Here is a 19,767-nt window from a genome sequence, read left to right as displayed (position 1 = left end):
AAACATGTTTTTATTGATTTTTAGAGAGTTAAACACTAACTCCCCATTCTTCCCTTCTCCTCCCTCAGGTGACCACTATTTTACTTTCTGTTTCTATGAATTCGACTACTCTAGGTACATTATATAAATGGAATCATAATATTTATCCTTTTGTGCCTGGTTTACTTTACTCAGCATTATGTCTTCAATGTTCATCCATGCTATAGTGTGTTTCAGAATTTCCTTTTCAAGGCTGAATAATAATCCATTGCATATATATAATATATTTTATTTATCCATTGATCTGTTTGTGGACACTTGGGTTGTTTCCACATTTTGGCCATTACAAATGATGTTTCTGTGAATTGAATTTTCTCTGCTTTCTATTCTTTTCATTATGAACCCAGAAGTGTAATTGCTAGGTCATCTGGTAATTCTAAATTTTTTGAGGAACTGCCATGCTTTTACCCATAGTAGCTGCATCATTTTGCCTTCCCATCTAAAATACACAAGATATCCCCATTTCTCCACATCCTTCCCAACATTTGTTATTTCGTGTGTGTTTTTTAAATAAATTTTTTTATAATAGCCATCCTAATGGGTATGAAGTTGTGTATCATTATGGTTTTCATTTATATTTTCCTAATGGTTAGTAATATTGAGCATCTTTTTATGTGCTTATTGGCCATTTGTACACCTTCTTTGGATAAATACTTATTCAAATCTTTTCCCCATCATTCAAACGAGTTGTTTGTTTTTTAGTTACTGAGTTTTAGGAGTTCTTGTATATATATCCTAGATATTAACCCTTTTTCAGATATATAATTTGAAAAAATTTTCTCCTATGGCTTGCTTTTTCATTCTGTTGATATCTTTTTTAATGTGTTATTTTAATTTTTAAAATAATTCTTTATTGTTGAAAGTATTACATATGCCCCATTTCCCCCCCATTGACTCCCACCAGATAATGTCTTTTGATGTACAAACATTTTTAATTTTGATGAAGCCCATTTTATCTATTTTTTTCTTGTGTAGCAAGTGCCTTTGGTGTCATATGCAAGAAATCATTGCCAAATCCAATGTCATGAATCTTTCCCCATGTATTTTCTTCTAAATGTTTTATAGTTTTAGCTCCTGTATATAGGTCTTTGACCCATTTTGAGTTAATTTTTGTATAGAGTGGAAAGTAAGGGCACAACTTTTATTTTTATTTTTTGCATGTGGACATTCAGTTTTCCCATTTTCTTGATGTTTTTAAGACTATGTACAGACAGTTTTTATTACTATGGGTAATGGCTGGGAGTAAGATAAAGAATGACCTGAGTCATGGTTGAAGCAAAATTGTATTTCTTTATTATCCAGTAGTGGATTAACTAGTTTAACCAAAGTAAGTGCAACAGAACCAGGTAAGCAATCACCTCCCCAGAGTCTGCATCATTAGGCAGCTATTGCATTTGTGCACATGGTTAGTTCCTTGATGTGGAGAATGGAGAGGAAAGAAGCTAAGCCAACCCTGAAGCTGATCTGGATAAAGAAGAGTAGATTCTGAAAGCTCTGCCTTTAGGTTTTGCCCTTCCTCTGATGGTGTTCCAGCACCACAATTAGGCTACTCTTTTTAGCATTTTTACGTCAATAATGAGTGCTATGCAAATGCTGTCCAATTTTGTTTTTATATCATCAATGTTTGGTATTGAGGGGTAATTATGTTTTGGCAGAGATAGTAAGAAAAATTTCATAGTATCTTGACTTTTCAAAGAGTTTCCAAACACTATAACACAAGTATTGTGTACTTATATTGGGAGGAGACATATCTATTTTTGTGGCAGTTATAAAGATAATGGAATGAAAAAAGAAAAAAAAAGTAGAGTATGGAAATTGTCAGCAGTTGAGAGACCGTGATTCAATGGGTAAGAATGTGCTGCTCTATCATTTATAAGATGTTTGCTTTGGGCAAGTTGGTTTAACTTTTCCAATCTTTTTTTTTTTTCATCTGTACAGTGAGAATAATAATAACTAATGCTATGGGGCTTTGTGAGGTTAAGTGAGATGAAATGTGTATGCCAAGTGCTTTGACAAGGCTAGGCCGACTGTAAATGCTCAATTAAGGATCTGTGTCTTCCCTGAGAAGAGATAGCAAGACATATTCTAGGAGAAATACAATAAGCCATGTCTATTAGGTTGTTTTTATTTTGTTTCTGCCTTTTTTGTTGTTCTTTTTAACTACTTCAAATTGTTCCAGCTGAAGCTTGCTAGCATTTGTTTCTTTTGTTTTCTCTTTTCAATTTTTTTCCATGAAGATTATCTTTGTAATAAAATAAATTGATTTTTTCTTGTACTTATCTACTCAATTCTTATATTTAAGGACTCCCCCTAATCCCCCCCCCCCATTTTTAAATACCCTTTTATTGATTTCAGAGAGGAAGGGAGAGTGAGAGATAGAAACATACATAATGAGAGAGAATCATTGATCGGCTGCCTCATGCAGCCCCCTACTGGGGATTGAGCCCACAGCCCGGGCATGCACCCTTGACCGGAATCAAACCCCGGACCCTTCAGTCCGCAGGCCGATGCTCTATGCACCGAGCCAAACCAGTTAGGGCTTTCTCTCCCTTTTGAAGCGCATAATCATGTGTTCCTTTTGCTGTACTCTTTTCTGCTTATTAACTATTTCCTAGTTTTGTTGAGATATCTCTGAGTAATCCTCTGGCCCCTTGTCATTGATCCTTCCCAGTGAGGAGAGGGGATGTGCTGGCAGCGTGGAGTGGTATTCGTCCCCTTGTGACAGATCCTAAGTCTGCAAACACTCAGTCCATCTCCCGGAATCATGTTGTGGATATCAGCGAGAGCGGCCTCATCACGATAGCAGGTACGGGCATTACCTTGTTACTTGGGAAAGCTTTAGAGGGGACCTTGTGTTCAATGGTCACACTGGCACCTCTTTGAACTCTAATCAACAGGCTTTTTTTTTTTTTATGATTCTGAGTAAAGTCTAACCTCACTTTGCCATATTTTTTTTTTACAAACAACAGGTGGGTTTGTTATTCATACGTTGATAAATGATTAAGTATAAAACAATAAGGGGTAGTATCCTAATGAATTATTTTCCAACTTGTTTGTAGGGGGAAAGTGGACAACCTATCGCTCTATGGCAGAGGATACCATAAATGCTGCTATCAAGACTCATAATTTGAAGCAGGGCCAAGTAGAACAGTTGGGCTTTTTCTTCAAGGGGGCAAAGAATGGGAGCCCCACACTCTACATCCAGGCTTGTCCAGGATTATTGACTGAAAGTGAGGTGGGTGTGCATTGCCATATATCTTACTCTTTACCTGCCTAATCTCCACATGCCAAGTAGCGGAATCAGCACCCGTGTGCCCTCCCTTAAATAGAATTTCCTCTTGGGGGGGGGGGGGGGGTTCATTTCCATCTGTGTACTGTGGACGAGAACTAATGGAGAAAAGAAAAAAAAGAATGGCTTATTTGCTTCAGTGGCCTAAAAAAAAAAAATGCACATTTTTAGTTTCTCTTTTAAAATCTAGGGTTTGTTTGCTTTGTTCCTAGCAGACAGGACATCCTAAATTCCCTCTGTCGTGAACATCAGGGGAGCTGTTCTTTAGAAGTGATATTGGGAGCAGAATGAAGCTGAAGCTCCATCAGTCACCGATACAGTGATACATGTGTAGTAGAGTTCATGCTGGCCTAAGCACTTGGGGCCCAAGTGGTTTCCTCCCACAAAATCAAAATCTAATCCTCTCCCAGAACTATTAGTTACAGGCTGTAGAAAGCTGACAAGATAAGCTTGTAGGTTTGTTTTGTTTTTTGGGTTGTTTTGGGGTTTTTTTGCTTTGCACCTAAAAGTATTGATATTCAAAGTCCTAATGCAGTTTTGTTTCCCTAGGTGGCACAGCATCTTGCCTCCACCTATGGGGACAAGGCCTTTGAGGTGGCCAAAATGGCAAGTGTGACTGGAAAAAGGTGGCCCATTGTTGGAGTGCGTCTGGTGTCAGAATTTCCATACATTGAAGCAGAGGTATGTGAATGGCCAAATGGGAATCTCCTGTCTGCACGGGGTGCCATTCATCTGTTTGTTTTTCATCTTTTAAAACAGTTAAAATGTGGCTAAGTTTTAATGCACATATGTGAGCTAAAACCTGAAGTAAAATGTCTGCTCAGCCTAGATATTTTTCATTTATACATTTTTATTTTAACCCTAAATTGGTATTGATAATGGTAACCATGATAGTAGAAAATAAAGGATTTCTTTCTGCTCCAAGAGCTATCCCAAGTCTTGTTAATTCACAGTTGTTTGCCTTTTTGTGAATTTGCAACTCTTGTACCACTCATGTACTACCTGATGACATATCTTGATTTGACACTCCACTTCTCAAATATTTATGCTTTGTTTCTCATTAAGGTTTCACATTTTATGAAACAGAGACCACGCTTTATATTTACTTATAATTCACTGCCCCTTAAAACCTGGGTATCCATAAGCATGTGCTTAGAGATGGAAGGCAGGGCTTCTGTCTTTTGGTTACTCAGACTGAAATCTTGGGACAGCTTAAAGAGATGAGACCATAACTTTTTGATACTTGTTCTTTGCCTACTCAGCTATGTAAATCAACATCCATATTAAGTATAGCAAAGAGGTACGCGATTACTGTGGATGGTGAATGAGAAGTGAGGCAGTTTGCAAGTTTGTGGCAGGTTCTATTCAGAAAGAAGGCATTAACTCTTAACTAATTTGTCCCAGTTTCCAAAACTCCTTTGGCAGGCTGATGGGCAACTTGTATGATGTCACTGTTTGTTCCATGCCTGCCCCAGAACCGGGGTCTATAAAGAAAAACTGTCACTTTTCCTAAGAACAATTGTTTTCAGTAAAATTTTATTTTCTCTTTTAAAAAAAGCCTAAACTACTAATTTTACTAATTCAAAATCAGGTGAAATATGGGATTAAGGAGTATGCCTGCACCGCAGTGGATATGATTTCACGTCGCACTCGCCTGGCTTTTCTAAATGTCCAGGCAGCGGAGGAAGCCCTACCCAGGATTGTTGAGCTGATGGGCAGAGAACTGAATTGGAATGATGCTAAAAAACAGGTATTATATAGAAGTCTTTAAAATTATAGTAACCATTATAAAAATGTAATGTTGTGATCTGTTAGTAGAGGCTAGCATAGTTTTTGTGGTGACTTTAGATTTCTTGCCAGTTCCTATGAGTGTGTGTGTGTGTGTGTGTGTGTGTGTGTGTGTGTGTGTTTTAGATTGCCAAGTCTTAGGAAACTGGAAAGATGTTCTTGTACCAAAATGTGTTGGTTGTTTCTGGAAAAACCCCTTGTAGAAAAATGCTATCAAATTCATGGTCAGAATTCCTGAAAAAAAAACAAACAAAACAAAACATAATGATTGTGGGTAGACCTTTTTCTGGTTTTCACTGAAAACACTCTTAGAATGTAATCTACAGTGAAATTCATACTCCTGCGAATTTGCCTTTGGTAGGAAACCTATTACCATCAGTTTTCCTGCTTGACCATCAAATGCATATTGATTTGTGTCATTTGAAATTTTATATTTACACCCAAATTAGAAAAAGAAAGCCAGTAATACTCAGATGCCCACATATATAGCCCTGGGCTTGTTGTAATAAACAGAAGATCTTCATTTTTTTTTTAACCAAGCTATTTTAATATGCAAAATCACTTTCATGTATTTATTCAAAAAATACTTTCTGTACTCACTGGTTTACTTCTTTCCCTCCTAGTCTTTCTAGAACCCATTTCATTTAGGCAATTTTGCTGCCACTTTGTTGTAGTAACTCCAGTCACACTCACCAATAACCTCTATCTTGCTCAATATACTTGTCAATGTTCCATCCTCCTTTTATTCAACTAAATAGTGGCATCGACACACTTGATTTCTCCTTGAGATACTGTTTGGAACACCACCTATCTTAGTCTACTCAGGCTGTGATACTAAAATACTACAGACTGGGTGGCTTCAACAACAGGCATTTATTTCTTTCAAGTCTGGAGGCTAGAACTCTGAGATCAGGATGCTAGCCTGGTTGGGTTCTGGTGAGAACCCTCTTCCTGGCTTTCAAACAGCTGCCTTCTTGCTGTGTCCTCACATGGAGGAGAGAGGGAGAGGGGGACCCTTCTCTTAAGATGCATTAAACCTAATCACCTCCCAAAAAGCTCCATCTCTGAATACTATCACACTGAGTGTTAGGGCTTCAGCAAACAAATTTGGTTGATTAGGCCTAAAGCTTGATATCATAACCTGATCTAAATCCATTAGCAAATCTCATCATATTTATCTTCAAATCATGGCTTGAACTCACCTATCATATATCTATCTATCTATCTATCTATCATCTATCTATCTATCTATTTTGATCTTTATTGTTGAAAGTATTATGTTATGTCCCCCTTTTTTCTCCATTGACCACATCTAGCCTATCCCTGTCAACTCTTTCTTAACACATTTAACTGCTCACCCTGATTCAGCATCTCTTACGTGGATTGTTGTAATAGTTTCCCTCCCCTTAACCAGGGTCCCTGCTTTAACAACTTCAATGATTCTATTAAAACATAAGCCAGATCATTGGCTATGTCAGTCTGAAGTTGAGAGGGAACAGTTGAATTGGTATTTTAGTGATCAGACTGAACGAGATCCAGGGAGTTCATGTAGTTAGATAACGGCAAGTAGTCCAAAGACAGCCCAAGGCACTCCACAATTTAGAAGTTGGAGAGAAAAGGAAGAATCTGGGAGAAAAAAAGTAAGTTATAGCTAGTGAGTTTGGAGAAGGTGTGAGAAGCCTCAAGAGAGAGCTGTGACCAGAAGGGAAGGAAGTATTTCAAGAAGAGGGAAGGAATCTGCTGCGTCAAGTGCCGTTGATAGGTTTAGTAAGATGAGGACTGACAGTTAACAATTCATTTGCTAAAACATCTTTCTTTTACTCACAGTAAAGCCAAAGTCATGACAGTGGTTTACAAGGCCTTTGTGATCTGGCCACCACCTTTCTGATCCCTGGTCTTTCTTTCCATTATTCACTCCCCATCAACCCACAGGTCAAGTTGCTTTTCTTCATTCACATCCTGCTGATGCCTCTGCTTGGAATGCTCTTCCCTGGATATCCTCACAGCCTCCTCCCTCACTTCCTACTGGTCTCTACTCCAGAGAGCTTCCTTAACTGAGCAGAATAAAAGAGCTCCTTCTCCCATTTGAATGATGTTTTCTACTCCATTTCCTACTTTATTTTTCTCTTTAGCATCTGTTCCCATTTGACACAGGATGTATTTAGTTGTTTATTTATTGTCTGCCTTTCCTCCAGGAAATAAGCTCCAAAGGAGAAGACATAATCTGTTTTGTTTCTGTACACTCAGTGCCCAGCATATATAGGGGGCCCTAAATAAATATCTATTGAATCAGTGAATAAACATTATTGAGCATCCATGTCATCTGTGTAAGGAAGGATTGGGTATAGATCCTGCCCTTAAGTTTTCTCATTCTGGTGTAGATTCCCAAAGATGGTTACATATCAGAGTCACCTGGGAATGTAGGGGAAAGGGCAGAGTTCAAGGGTTGTCGTTAGACCATCAGAGTCAGAGTCTTCTGGGATGAAACCAGGGCCCTCCATTTAAAACTTCTCTTGTAATTTGAATGCATTGTATGTAGTATGCTGCTGGTGGAATTCACCAGTTGAAAGAGCTCCTTAAATCTGACCACAACTCTATCAGGCATAAACCTTTACCCCCATTTTATAGTTGAGGAAATAGTCTTAGAGGGAGTAAGTCCCGGTCAGAGTTCATACAACAGTAGTAAGTTGTGCAACTGGGATTGAAAGCAGTATTCTGATCCTAGAACATAAGCTTTTCCCACCTGCCCTCTTGCCTCTGCTTTGGTGGGACTGGTTTATAGCTCTTCCTGTTTGGAGTTTTGATTTGATCAACTAAAGCTATATATGGAGGCTACACAGAATGAAACTCATTCCTGTGCTACTGCCAATCATTTTTAGCATATAGAAGGACTGAGGAGAATGTGTTCCTGTAAAAATTATGGTTGGAATGATTTGAATATGCAGGAAGATATTTTGTGCCAGGATTTCAGGCTGTAGGAGGTAGAAAGGAGGAAGAAAATTCTGTAAACTGGTGTGTTCGGCCCTCCCGAGGAAACTAGATTTAACTTCAGTTCAAATTTTATGAGCAGATTTATGTACTCAGGAATATTCTCCCATCCCCCTCAACAAAGGAACAGAAATAAAAGACCTAAAGTTATTACTCAGTATCCGAGACATTGGAGTGTTAATGAGGTCTGTGGACAGTCTGGAGAGAACAAAGGAGAAGGGGAAAAAAAGAATTAAAGGTTAGAAAGCTGGACTTCTGAGAAAAGGTTAAAAGCACTGGGATTATTTAACCTGCAAAAGTGAAAGAGGAACAAGGTGATAAATAACCCTCTGTAGATGAATTGTGCTTGTTTTTACCAGTCAATACTTAATGAGTGACTTGTATGCTGAGTATTATACCAAATATTTTAGGGGAATAATAAATAGCTCATAGTTTCAAGGACCTTGAAACCCAATTGAGTAGCTATAACAAACACATGTACACCTCAGAAATGTGTGTATGTTTTCCAAAATGTAGAGAAATATTTAGAGAACTGTCATTTAAGATCAAATTCAACCAACTTGGAAGAACCAGTTAGGGAGAAAGGCAGTATCTAAGGGCAGTGGGGTTCGAGAGAGGAGTTGCTGGGCATATTTAAGAAATAGAACACTCAAATTGTGTCCCACAGGGTATAAATAATATAAGTAATATATAACTAATGGACATAAGACACTGGGGGGTAAGGGAGGGCAGGGGCTTGTCAAGGGTGGGGGGGAAAAAGGACACTTATGTAATACCCTTTCAAATTGTGTCCCACAGGGTATAAATAATATAAGTCAAAAGATGACTACATGGTCAAAAGCGTGGAAAATTATGAGTTAAACAAATGAAATCATTTTCTTCAGTGTAGGTGATTTGGTGCCTTTAAAATACTTATGTGCACTGTCAGTCTCCAAAAAGGAACTTATTCGGAGACAGACTCGACTCTCACATTTTGGAAGGGCTGGGGGAAAGGGAGACTAGGACGTATTTTGGGAAATGCCCCATAGGATTTGGTAAGGAGGTTTTATAACTTTCAGACAAAGCATGCATTTCATTGAGAGACTTTAAAGAGAAGACCACTTAAATAGATTGAGGGAGTCTCACAAAAAGAAATTCTTTCAAAATTGATTTCAATGGGGAAGAAGCCAGTGAAGAAATGAAGTGACTGAAAAAAGCAAGCTGCTAAGCAGCAAATTTAAAACAGATGGAAGACAAGTGCTCAACAATGAAAGGGTATCTAGGAATGATATGGTTGTATATAAATAGTGTCAGGGATTGGCTGACTGTTGGGGAAAAAAATGCTAAGGACAAAAAACACACACACAAGAAACAACTTTTACAAATGGAAAAGAATGCCAGTGAGGCCTAACCTAGATGATTGTTTGATGAGACTGGCACCATATTCTTCAATGCTGGAGAAAAGGGAGAACTTTTCAACTTATAGTTTAATACCAAATTGTTTTTCTTTTTTTCTTTTTGGTCAAGAAGAATGATTTTCAGTGTGAAAAGAGAAAAATAAATATTGGCAAGAGGAAATAGATATTTAAATAGAAGGTTGCTCTAAATGAGTTTGTATGCCAACCCAGAAAGATTATACCTCAGGCTACTCAGAGAATTTGCAGATGGAATTTATTTAACCACTGTTGAGATTTAAAATATTGTAGCAAACAGAACCAGAACCAGAAGACAAAAGATGGGCAAATGTAGCACCAAATTCCAAAAAAGGAGAAGAGAGAAAAATATAGTTTGTAGCTTATAAACTGGTGATCTTAGCATTGTTCTGGGAAAGTTTTCTAGATTAGGGCATTTTAAGTTTATTTTATTGATTTAGCAAGACGTGTAGTGTTCATTGGAAGCTAGTAAGGAATTATTTAGGAAAAAATCATTTCAGATATCTCATTTTCTTTTCATAAAGATTAGCAAGATTGTTAAATCAAGGAAATGTTATAGAAATGGTGTATTTAAGTTCCTTAAAGCATTCTTCAAAGCCCCATGTGATATCTTTTTTTTAAATTGGTGGATTTGTAATCAAATGATCACTGTTTGTCTCAGAAGAGGTCTCTGAGGATTTTGTCCTTGGTTTGACCTTGCTTCAAGTGCTGAGATTACAATGTTGATGGCATGCATCTTTGGCACACCAATAATAGGAACTGGAGGGAGAGTGAATGTTTAATGACAAATGGAAGCAAGAGGTGAAATTTCATTAGGTATAATTAGCGATAAATGGTAAACCTTGCAATACGTAGAAACACGATTCCATTCGTTCATTATAGATTTGACAAGGCTTACCAGTAACACATGCAAAAATGAAATATGGTTTCTGTTATCTATGAATGCCTAGCAGTTAACAGTAAATCATGGCTGCCCCCAAATGCAATTGTAATCTGAAGCTGCATTAATAGGAATCATATCTCCAGATTGGTGAAGCTAGTAGTTACTCCTTCCTAGGTACTTGTTAATCCCAAACAAATTGGAGGAATTACAAAGAGATGGGCTTAATCTCAACATAAAACTTTTAAGCAATTAGAGCCATCCCTATATGGGCTTCTTTCAGTGGTATTGAGTTATCGCTCTATTGTGAGAATATTTTAGATGAAGAACTCCTGCTTCCATTTTTGGAATATTGTAAAGGAAATGTGAGGTTAGGGAGATGCATTGGGTGAATTCTAGGGAAAAATCGCTTCCAACTTTGAAATTCCATGGTTCCTTGCTTGATGGTGTATGAATAACTCACATGGGCAATGAAGGGATATGTATCAAAGAAGAGCTTGTTCTTGGAGGGAAGCATCAGAGAAGCTATTTCCAGGGAAATGAATCTTGAATGAGTTTTATAGAATGTGACCTGGTAAAATCGGTGCAATGGAAATATGTTTTTTGTTGTTGTTGTTTGTTTGTTTTTTTAAAATATATTTTATTGATTTTTCACAGAGAGGAAGTGAGAGGGATAGAGAGCTAGAAACATCGATGAGAGAGAAACATCGATCAGCTGCCTCCTGCACTCCCCCCACTGGGGATGTGCCCGCAACCAAGGTACATGTCCCTGACCGGAATCGAACCTGGGACCCTTGAGTCCGCAGGCTGACGCTCTATCCACTGAGCCAAACCGGTCAGGGCATGTTTCTATCTCTCCCTTTTTCTTCCTCTCTGAACTCAATTGTGTGTGTGTGTGTGTGTGTGTGTGTGTGTGTGATTTTTTTTTTTTTTTTTTAAAGAATGACAGTGTTCTCAGCAATAGTATCAATTGAGTCTGGAACATTTGAGAAGACAGGTAGAACTAGTCAGGATAGCTTGTTTCTTCTCATTACTCAGTAACTTCCACCCAACTATCAGAATCCTTGTGACAGAATTTCAGAATAGCTAATCTCATGTTGTCTGTCTGGGTATACTGCATACTACATTCTAAGTAGTTGTTCAAGTCCTATATATTTTCTTCACTTTTAATTGCCTTTTTTTTTTTAACCAAAACCACAGATTTTGGTCCTGTAGATTTTGCTGGTGGAAGAGTATTCTGCATTAAAAGCAAACAAAATAATAAAACATGCAACAACATGAATGAATCTTAGAATCATTATGCTGTGGAAGCAGTCAAACGCAAAAGACTACCTGCTATATGACCCCTTTTATATGAAATTCTAGAAAAGGCAAAACTTGTGACAAAAAACAACAACAAACAAACAGATCAGTGGTTGCCTGGGGAAGAGATGAACTGCAAGTGGGCAGAAGGAAGCTTTTTAGGGTGATAGAAGTGTTCTGTGTCCTGATCATGGTAGACTATACATCAAACTACGTACCTAAAATAGGTGGATTTTGTTGAATATAAATTATACTTTAATAAGTCTGGAAGAAATAAAAATGTGCTGGTCAGATAAGTGAGGATAAGCTAGCTTCTTTTTAGAACATCAAAAGAAAAAAAATCAATACATTTTACTATAAATCTTTGAAATTTGTGTGTGTCTGTGTTTTAGGAAGAACTTGAAACAGCTAAGAAGTTTCTGTATTTCGAAATGGGTTATAAATCTCGATCAGAACAGTTAACAGATCACTCTGAAATTTGCCTGCTGGCTTCAGACGTTGACAGGTACTTCTAATAAGTTTCTCTCTCTCTCTCTCTCTCTCTCTCTCTCTCTCTCTCTCTCTCTCTCTTACCTACATAAGTATATTATTCCATTATTCAACATTGTATTCCAGGTACAAGAAGAGATTTCATAAGTTTGATACAGACCAAAAGGGCTTTATTACCACTGTTGATGTTCAGCGTGTATTAGAGGTAATTTTTTTTTTTTTACTCAATATCTTGGATAGCAAAAGAATGTAAAGATTATAGTAGATATTTTTTCCTTATCTAGGTATTTCTATGGGTAATATTTCTCTTTTAATTTTTGAAAAGTTGGTAACATTATTAAAAGGATTTGCATAATTTTTAGTTAATCTTTATTTTGTGGTTTAATATAGAGTATCAATATCCAAATGGATGAAAACACACTACATGAAATTCTGAATGAAGTAGATTTGAACAAAAATGGACAAGTTGAACTTGATGAATTTTTGCAGGTGAGTGTTACTGAAAGGAAACGCATGTATTTGTTTTTTTATCTTTTGGTTGCCAATGGTTGCTCCAGGATAGAGTTTGATGTCCACACAGTTGTTACTTCATTCTGAAAAAGAAGAGAGCTTGAAGCCAGCAAAAGTTGATATGTCTGCCTTCAAGGATAAGGCTCTATGTGGTGCACATTCTTTTTCCTTTTTATAAGACACATTCTGTTATATTGGGCAATTTAGATTAAATTTAAGTTAATTATGGCCTAAAGGGGGTGAGTAAGAAGTATGCTTTGTAAAGAAATGTGCCATGGAATACCACTGCCAGACCATTCTTTACCTGCTTCAAGGAGCTATAACACAACATTTCTAATGTGGAAAGTAATTTTTTAAGGAAAAGTTTTAAAAATCACTGTCGCATTCATTTGAGAATCATATTCACTTGAGATCCTGAAATGTTATTATTATATTCTTACATTATAAAGAACATGAAAAACAAAAGAAAGGGAACATGCATTCTGGGGTCAAGACCATATAATTCAAGCATTTCTATTTTTACTTACTCATGGCTCAATTCTTTAATCGTAACCATGAAGGAAATACATTTTGCTACTTTAACTTCCAATTGGATGCTGCACATCATTCCTTAAAAGAGAGAAATTCAACAAACCCATACATTATTGTAGCTGTCCATAGGACTCTGATAATATGAAGTATGTATTGGTTTCCAAGCAGCCGGGTTTTTTTCTGTAGTGCTTCTTGGGCAGGTATTTCAAATGAATGCCAGGTCTTGCTTGCACCATGGCAATGATGAATGCTGAACATGAAATAAATTAATGCTGGGGATTTTGGTCAATGTCAGCCCTTTCTTCACTGTGTCAAGTTAAACAAACAAGATCAAGGCAAAGGAAATGGTAATTGTCTCTCTGGAGATGAGCTGCAGATAAGAGCATTGTTGAATCTAAATGCAGAAAATTTTCACAGGTTGTGTCCAGCATTACAAAAAAGGATGTTTAGTTCTTTAGCTTACCGGCTAACTAAGTTCACGTTTTGAATTGAGGTTAAAATCTGTGCTTGGCAATTAGAAATCATTTAATACATTTTTGTCTAGTTTGTTTTTAGAATATTTTATGGTTTGTCTCAGTATTTTAGAAAACTTTAAAGAAATAGTTTATGTTTCATTTCATGTGTTGTAAATAAGCAATAGTACTTAAGGTTGGCAGCGGTTCTCAACCTGTGGGTCGCGGCCCCTTTGGGGGTCGAACGACCCTTTCACAGGGGTTGCCTAAGACCATCGGAAAACACACATATAATTACATATTGTTTTTGTGATTAATCACTATGCTTTAATTATGTTCAATTTGTAACAATGAAATTGGGGGTCACCACAACATGAGGAACTGTATTAAAGGGTCTCAGCATTAGGAAGGTTGAGAACCACTGACCTAGGGTTTTAGAAGCAATAAGAATCTAATTTTATGGATATGCTCTCTGGTTTGAGTGTTGAGTAATTTTTTGAATGCAATAGAGTTAAACACATACAAAGTAATTTAAACCATCTGTGGGTTTTCTTGTACAGTTTTTAATAATTGAGTATTCCTTATTTTTTTTGTCCAATTCTTAATGAAAGAGACTATTCATGCCTCTACTAAGTACAAATACAGTCTAATTTTCAACTTAAAAATTGCTGATCATATTTCTCATAAAATATATTCACACCCAAATGTTTTTTTTCCTCCTTATAGTATGGTTTCAAGATACATATAATGTTTAAAGAAACTTTGAATTTTTAAAGGTTGGTACATCATATAATGTTTGTGGATAAATGAAAAGCTCCAGTTCTATCAGATTTGTTAGCTCTGATAAACTTTGAAGGTCTTCATGCACTCAGAGACAAAACAATAGACAATAAATTGTTCTGTATTTAGATGTCAGCATTCTTTATGTTACGTCATTTGTCATATGTAAAGTATGTTGTCAGGGTTGTTTTTTTAATACAATTTTTTCCCCTCGGGATTGAGTCCATGTTTACCTCATTAAACACCCTTGTCAGTATAGATTCGGTTTCTCAATAATCCCCACTGGAAGGATCCCTGCAGGCATCACGTGGTTGCGTGACTTTATTTTTAGGTTTGGGCTCTGATGCCACTTGTGCATGTAGGAGTCAATCTCTAATAGGCAGTAGCTTGTGAAGCAGCTTTTAATAAGGTCAGGCAACTCTGATCCTGCGCCTTGGCACATGCCTCTGACTCTTCTTCAGAGCCATTTAAAGAAAGGTGTCGCTGTAAGCTGAAAGCTATCACCCTAAAAAATATTCCAGTGAATGGCTAACTCAGTGCTCTTTTAAATAAATAAATAAAAGATTGAAGAAGTGATACTAAGAAAAGCAAAGAGTTAAAATCACATAAACTGGAAAAGGGGAAAAAAATATCCCCACGCTCATAATGGCGAAGTGCCTTCAAGATTAAAGGCCTTTGCCCACTGACTGCATGTAATTTCAAGACTAATTCTGATTTTATCCTTGGATAAAAATGAATTAGCTAAAATCTGGGCTGTGGAGTGCTTTTAATTCTTCAGGTAGATCTCTGGGTCCATTTTCAAGTACTCAAATGTAAATTACTTTATCCAGTCTTTAAGAATTTGGATTTAGGGGAATTGGAGTTGTCAAGTACAGTAACATTAAAAAAGAGTAGTTAAATATAGATCATGGTTTGTCTTTGTTCAATCCCTGAGATTCGTTTTTAAGATTTTAAAATGGAACTCATGATCCAATATTTGAGTTGCTCAAAAAAAATTATGCACCCTGAGCACATTAAAGGACAAAAAAGTGACGTATTGTATTTGCATTTAAAGGCAGGCCGATTTTGCTAGATGGGTGTAGTTTTTACAGCAGTGAAAAAATACCTGCCCGTGCCCCCATTTCTGAAATATTCAAAAATTGTCCTCTTTCGATTTGAGCTAGAGGACCTGCCATGGCTTTTGATGGAGCACTTAATGACCTCTGCCTACAGCAAAGGTGACCATTCAAACGCCGTGAGGAAGGGAGTGAGCCAGCCTGCCTTCTGAATCTGTTGCCTGTTTTCTCTTTAAGCTGATGAGTGCTATTCAGAAAGGAAGGGTGTCTGGAAGCCGGCTGGCAATCCTACTGAAAACGGCGGAAGAGAACCTGGAAGGAAGGGTTCCCATTCCGGTGGACAGAAGTTGTGGAGGATTGTGAGTGTGAGCAGTGACTCCTCGGCCAACACACATAGGAACAACAAATCATCATGTAACAACAGTTACGAAATACAACACTCCAAAATAGTGGATATGGATAGCTGCTTTTTTTTTTTTAAACACTGGGAAACATTCCAAAGCTTTAGGATGTTGATGTATACCCCTTCTTTGTATTTGCCATTCACTCTCGCTTCTAAAAAGTGTATTTTATCCCTTTTCCTCATTTTTGATGCACCCTGCCTTAATGTTTTGTATCCATTTTGTGACCGATTAGACTGGACATGCTCACTTTTTGTGTATTTGTTCATTTATTCTAATTCAATTCTAGAGGCAGAATGCTTTGGCTGAAATTGAAAAAAGGAGCTGGAAGACTTTTGTAACATACCCAAAGCTTTGGATGTTAAGCTTGTAGATAGCATTTGTTCTTAAAAGAAATGGAGCTGAGAGTGGCCTATTAAGAGAAGACCTCTCAGCCACTCCTTCCTCCAGCTTGTCTGCCTTCCTTCTCCAAACTGTCGCACAATTTTCTATGTAGAGCATGACTGGCAAAGCTGAGAGGGAAGGAAACATTTAGATCTGGTTACAGGAGCAAGTCTGAAAGAGAAACTCCGAAAGCTTCCAGAATCACAGGTATAAGATAAGGATAGCATTGACATTTCTGGGAGTTACAGTGATAGTTTCATCTCAGCAATTCGTTGTGTGTTTTTTTTTTTCCTCCCTCAGTCACTGCTGGTTTTTCTTTGACTATTATAGTTGCCAGGAAGATTCTTGCTTTTTAACTTTAAAACCGGCATTTCAGTGGTAAGTTAGATGTAATGGGATGAGACTGAATTTCCCAAATTTTTGTAGGAGTAATTGATACATTTAAGGGTTAAAAACCTGTGTTTATTAAAGATCCACATATGATAGCACAGTTTTTAATCCCCAAATCCTAAATGTTAGAGTGTGTGATATTGTCAGACATGACCTGTTTTGCTTGGTTTACTGCATCCTTTTGGGGGAGTATTTGTAAACAGACAGCAATGAGGATAGAAATAACCCTTCAGTAACTTTATAATTATTTGCAAAAAGGCACAACACTCAAGGTCCTTTAGGTTACCTAAAGCCTCTCTCATTCTGTACTCAGTGGAAAAGTTCTTAATCAACCAAAAAGAAAAAGAAAAATATAAAACCACACAAACGTACACTCACACACATCCCCCCAGCACACATACACACACAGAGACACAAAACAAACAAAAATCCAATCTGTATTTCATTTCACAAATAATGAATTGAATTTAAAGGTCTATTTTGGTATGCTTTTGCAATATTTTGTTGGCATTTTAGCCAGTCACCTGAATATTTATTTTTTGTGCTTCTTCTTGTGAAGTTAACTACCTATTTTTTGTGTCTCCAGATCAGGTTGTGTATGTGAAATCTAACCCTTTATTTAATGTCAGGTTTTCACTGCACACTCTTAAAGTCTTAGTTTTTTAAACTGGTACATGAAACATTTTTGTGCTGTTATTTCTGTTTATGTCAATATTGTAGCCTATCTTTATGCCTCATTCGAGTGGGGTATGAGCCTGGATGTTATAGTATCAACACTGGAAATTCACTCACGTAAGCACCCATCCTCACTTCGGAAACAGTTAAGGTAGCATCTTCACTCCTTTTGCTTTTAAAGGATGTTTTAGACTTGCCACTTCGAAAGGAAAACCTAAAACAGAGCAAGGGATGCTCCGAGGTACCACTGTGAAGTTTTTCTTTCAAGGTGTGATTTTTTTTTTATACTGGCTATTTTATTTTTTTAAATAATGGAAGCTTGTGGCTTTGTAATTTAGTATTTTTCTATCAAGACGATACATTTCACCGTTTGGAATCCAGTGACACTTAACAGACAGAAGAGCTGTCCTTTCAACCATTACAGATGATGTGCCACAATACTGTACACCTGTGTTCTCTGTCTTTCTCTTTTTCTAGTTAGAGATGATAAGGGTGACTTTTATCCTCCCAGAATCCATTGCAGTAGGGACCCAGCTTAAGACCTGACTGGCCTGGGCAAAGCTGTGTTTGTAACACAGGCCTTGTTTGTGCACGCTTTGCTCTGAGTGAAGTTCCTTTAAGGACAAAGAAAAGCACACTTTTCTTCTTTTGAGCATATTTGCTTTTGCTTAAAATCTGCTAATTCTAAAACATACGCTCCTTCATCGATCCCAGAAACTCATCTTGGAAACGCGCTGGTTCCAAGTCTTTACTGTGAATAAAGCACCCCCACATTTGGGTGTAAGTTCTTAATTAAACCTGCACAGCTTCTTCACCTGATTTCAGAAACGAAGCAAGAAATTGGGGAACAAGCCCCTGCAAAACCTACTCCGAGTGCAAAAGAATGTTTTGCCCTTTTCCTATAAATGTGATGTAGGTGATGCTGTGGGCGCGGGGGGTGAGGGTGGGAGTGGGGTGTGCAGGGATTGTCTTTTATCCATCAAGTGATTTCTTTCAAGAGCCTTTAAGGGGATTCAGGTGAAGGAAACCCCATCTGTGGTGAGACCTGGATGTTCCTTTAAATAGCTCGACCACAGTCATACGGGAGTGATCGTGCTGGATTATTTGTTAAGCCAGGGTTGCCTGCCTCATATCCATCATGCTGTTTGCAAAATTCGTGCTTTTAATCAATTTATACTGAGTGTAACTTTAGGGTTTCTACAATTAAATGCATGCTCCCTATTCTGCTTTATTTTCTAGCTTTGTTTTGTCTTTTTCAAATTAGATTTCAATGTAGATTTCTCTTTTGTACAATGAAAATTTCACTCTGACTTTTACTAAACATACTGTCAGAATGATCATTGATCTTATTCCCTTTTTTATGTATTTGTATTTTGGCCTATGAATGTAATAATACTGATGTCGGTGACGCTATAACTTGCACTGTTTTGCATTATGTCAGCCCTTTTTAGGGAGTAAAAAAGCCCTACTGTGTTTTTAAAGAAGATCAAGTATAAGCCCAGTAGTGAAGTAGAGAAACACACTGCATGTTTTCATGGCTCTTTTATGTATCGTGTTGGGTTATTGTTCTAGATTGGACTGTTAAATACTATGTTTGAGGCTGGGTTGTCATTTTTATAACTGTCTTGGTGTTTTATCGCCATTATTTATTACTTTTGATATACGGAATGAGCTGCATGCATTTATAGAGCAATAAGAGGATGTATTTAATGTGCCTTGTTTTTAACGGAATAAGAACTGAAAGCATGAATCAATAAAACTGATTAAAATGGTCCATTTGCTGGCATTTTGATGTTACTTGCAGTCAGAGAAATAACTTTGATTACTGTTGAAGTTTTTTTAAAAAAGTTTGAAAATATGTTTACAAACTATGTTTTTAATGGCACTTACACATTAATTCTTTTAGCTTGAAATTTCATAATTTGATCTCAAAAGTAAATCTCTGCATAGACAGATGTAATTTTTTGAGACTGCCAGGATTATTTGTATTAATTTGTTGCTGCAGCCTTTAGGGCATGACTTCTGGATTTGTGCAATCCTATTCTAAAATTACATTCATCCTATTACAACTAACTCAGCTGAATTCTTTTTTTTTTCCTTCCTTTTTTTTTTTGTCTCCAAGAGCCTTTCAGCCTGAGGGTTCCCAGGCACACTGATGAATTTTATCATAACTAAAATCAATAGAAATGAATGGGAAAGATTACATAATCCATTTTGATCATCTCACATGTCAAGTTAGTACAGGGTTGCCAAGTGTTGATAAATGCTCTGACAGAAAAAATGCTATATATTTTCATTGTCAGTAAATCAGTAAAGCTGTTATCAGTTTTAACACAAGTTTTACAATGCCCATGTTATTTTATAAGTTTTAATTTACACACGTGTGTGGAGCATACCATAGG

At 37.0% G+C, this 19,767-nt stretch overlaps 1 protein-coding gene across 1 annotated transcript in view; it reads left to right on the top strand.

The window, feature by feature from the left end:
* Nucleotides 1-19,139, top strand: part of GPD2 (glycerol-3-phosphate dehydrogenase 2) — a 135,242-nt gene extending 116,103 nt beyond the window's left edge. The window contains 10 exon segments of the mRNA XM_006091258.3: nt 2,711-2,845; nt 3,099-3,170; nt 3,173-3,222; nt 3,224-3,274; nt 3,878-4,009; nt 4,920-5,078; nt 12,091-12,203; nt 12,314-12,392; nt 12,578-12,676; nt 15,753-19,139. Of these exon segments, the coding sequence (XP_006091320.2) occupies nt 2,711-2,845; nt 3,099-3,170; nt 3,173-3,222; nt 3,224-3,274; nt 3,878-4,009; nt 4,920-5,078; nt 12,091-12,203; nt 12,314-12,392; nt 12,578-12,676; nt 15,753-15,878 (1,016 nt within the window). The 3' untranslated portion in view covers nt 15,879-19,139.
* The last annotated feature ends 628 nt before the right edge of the window (nt 19,140-19,767 follow it).

Source organism: Myotis lucifugus, unplaced genomic scaffold (genome assembly GCF_000147115.1).
Source record: "Myotis lucifugus unplaced genomic scaffold, Myoluc2.0 scaffold_89, whole genome shotgun sequence".
In the NCBI taxonomy this organism is placed as follows: Eukaryota; Metazoa; Chordata; class Mammalia; order Chiroptera; family Vespertilionidae; genus Myotis; species Myotis lucifugus.
This window is presented reverse-complemented; position numbering and strand designations above follow the sequence as displayed.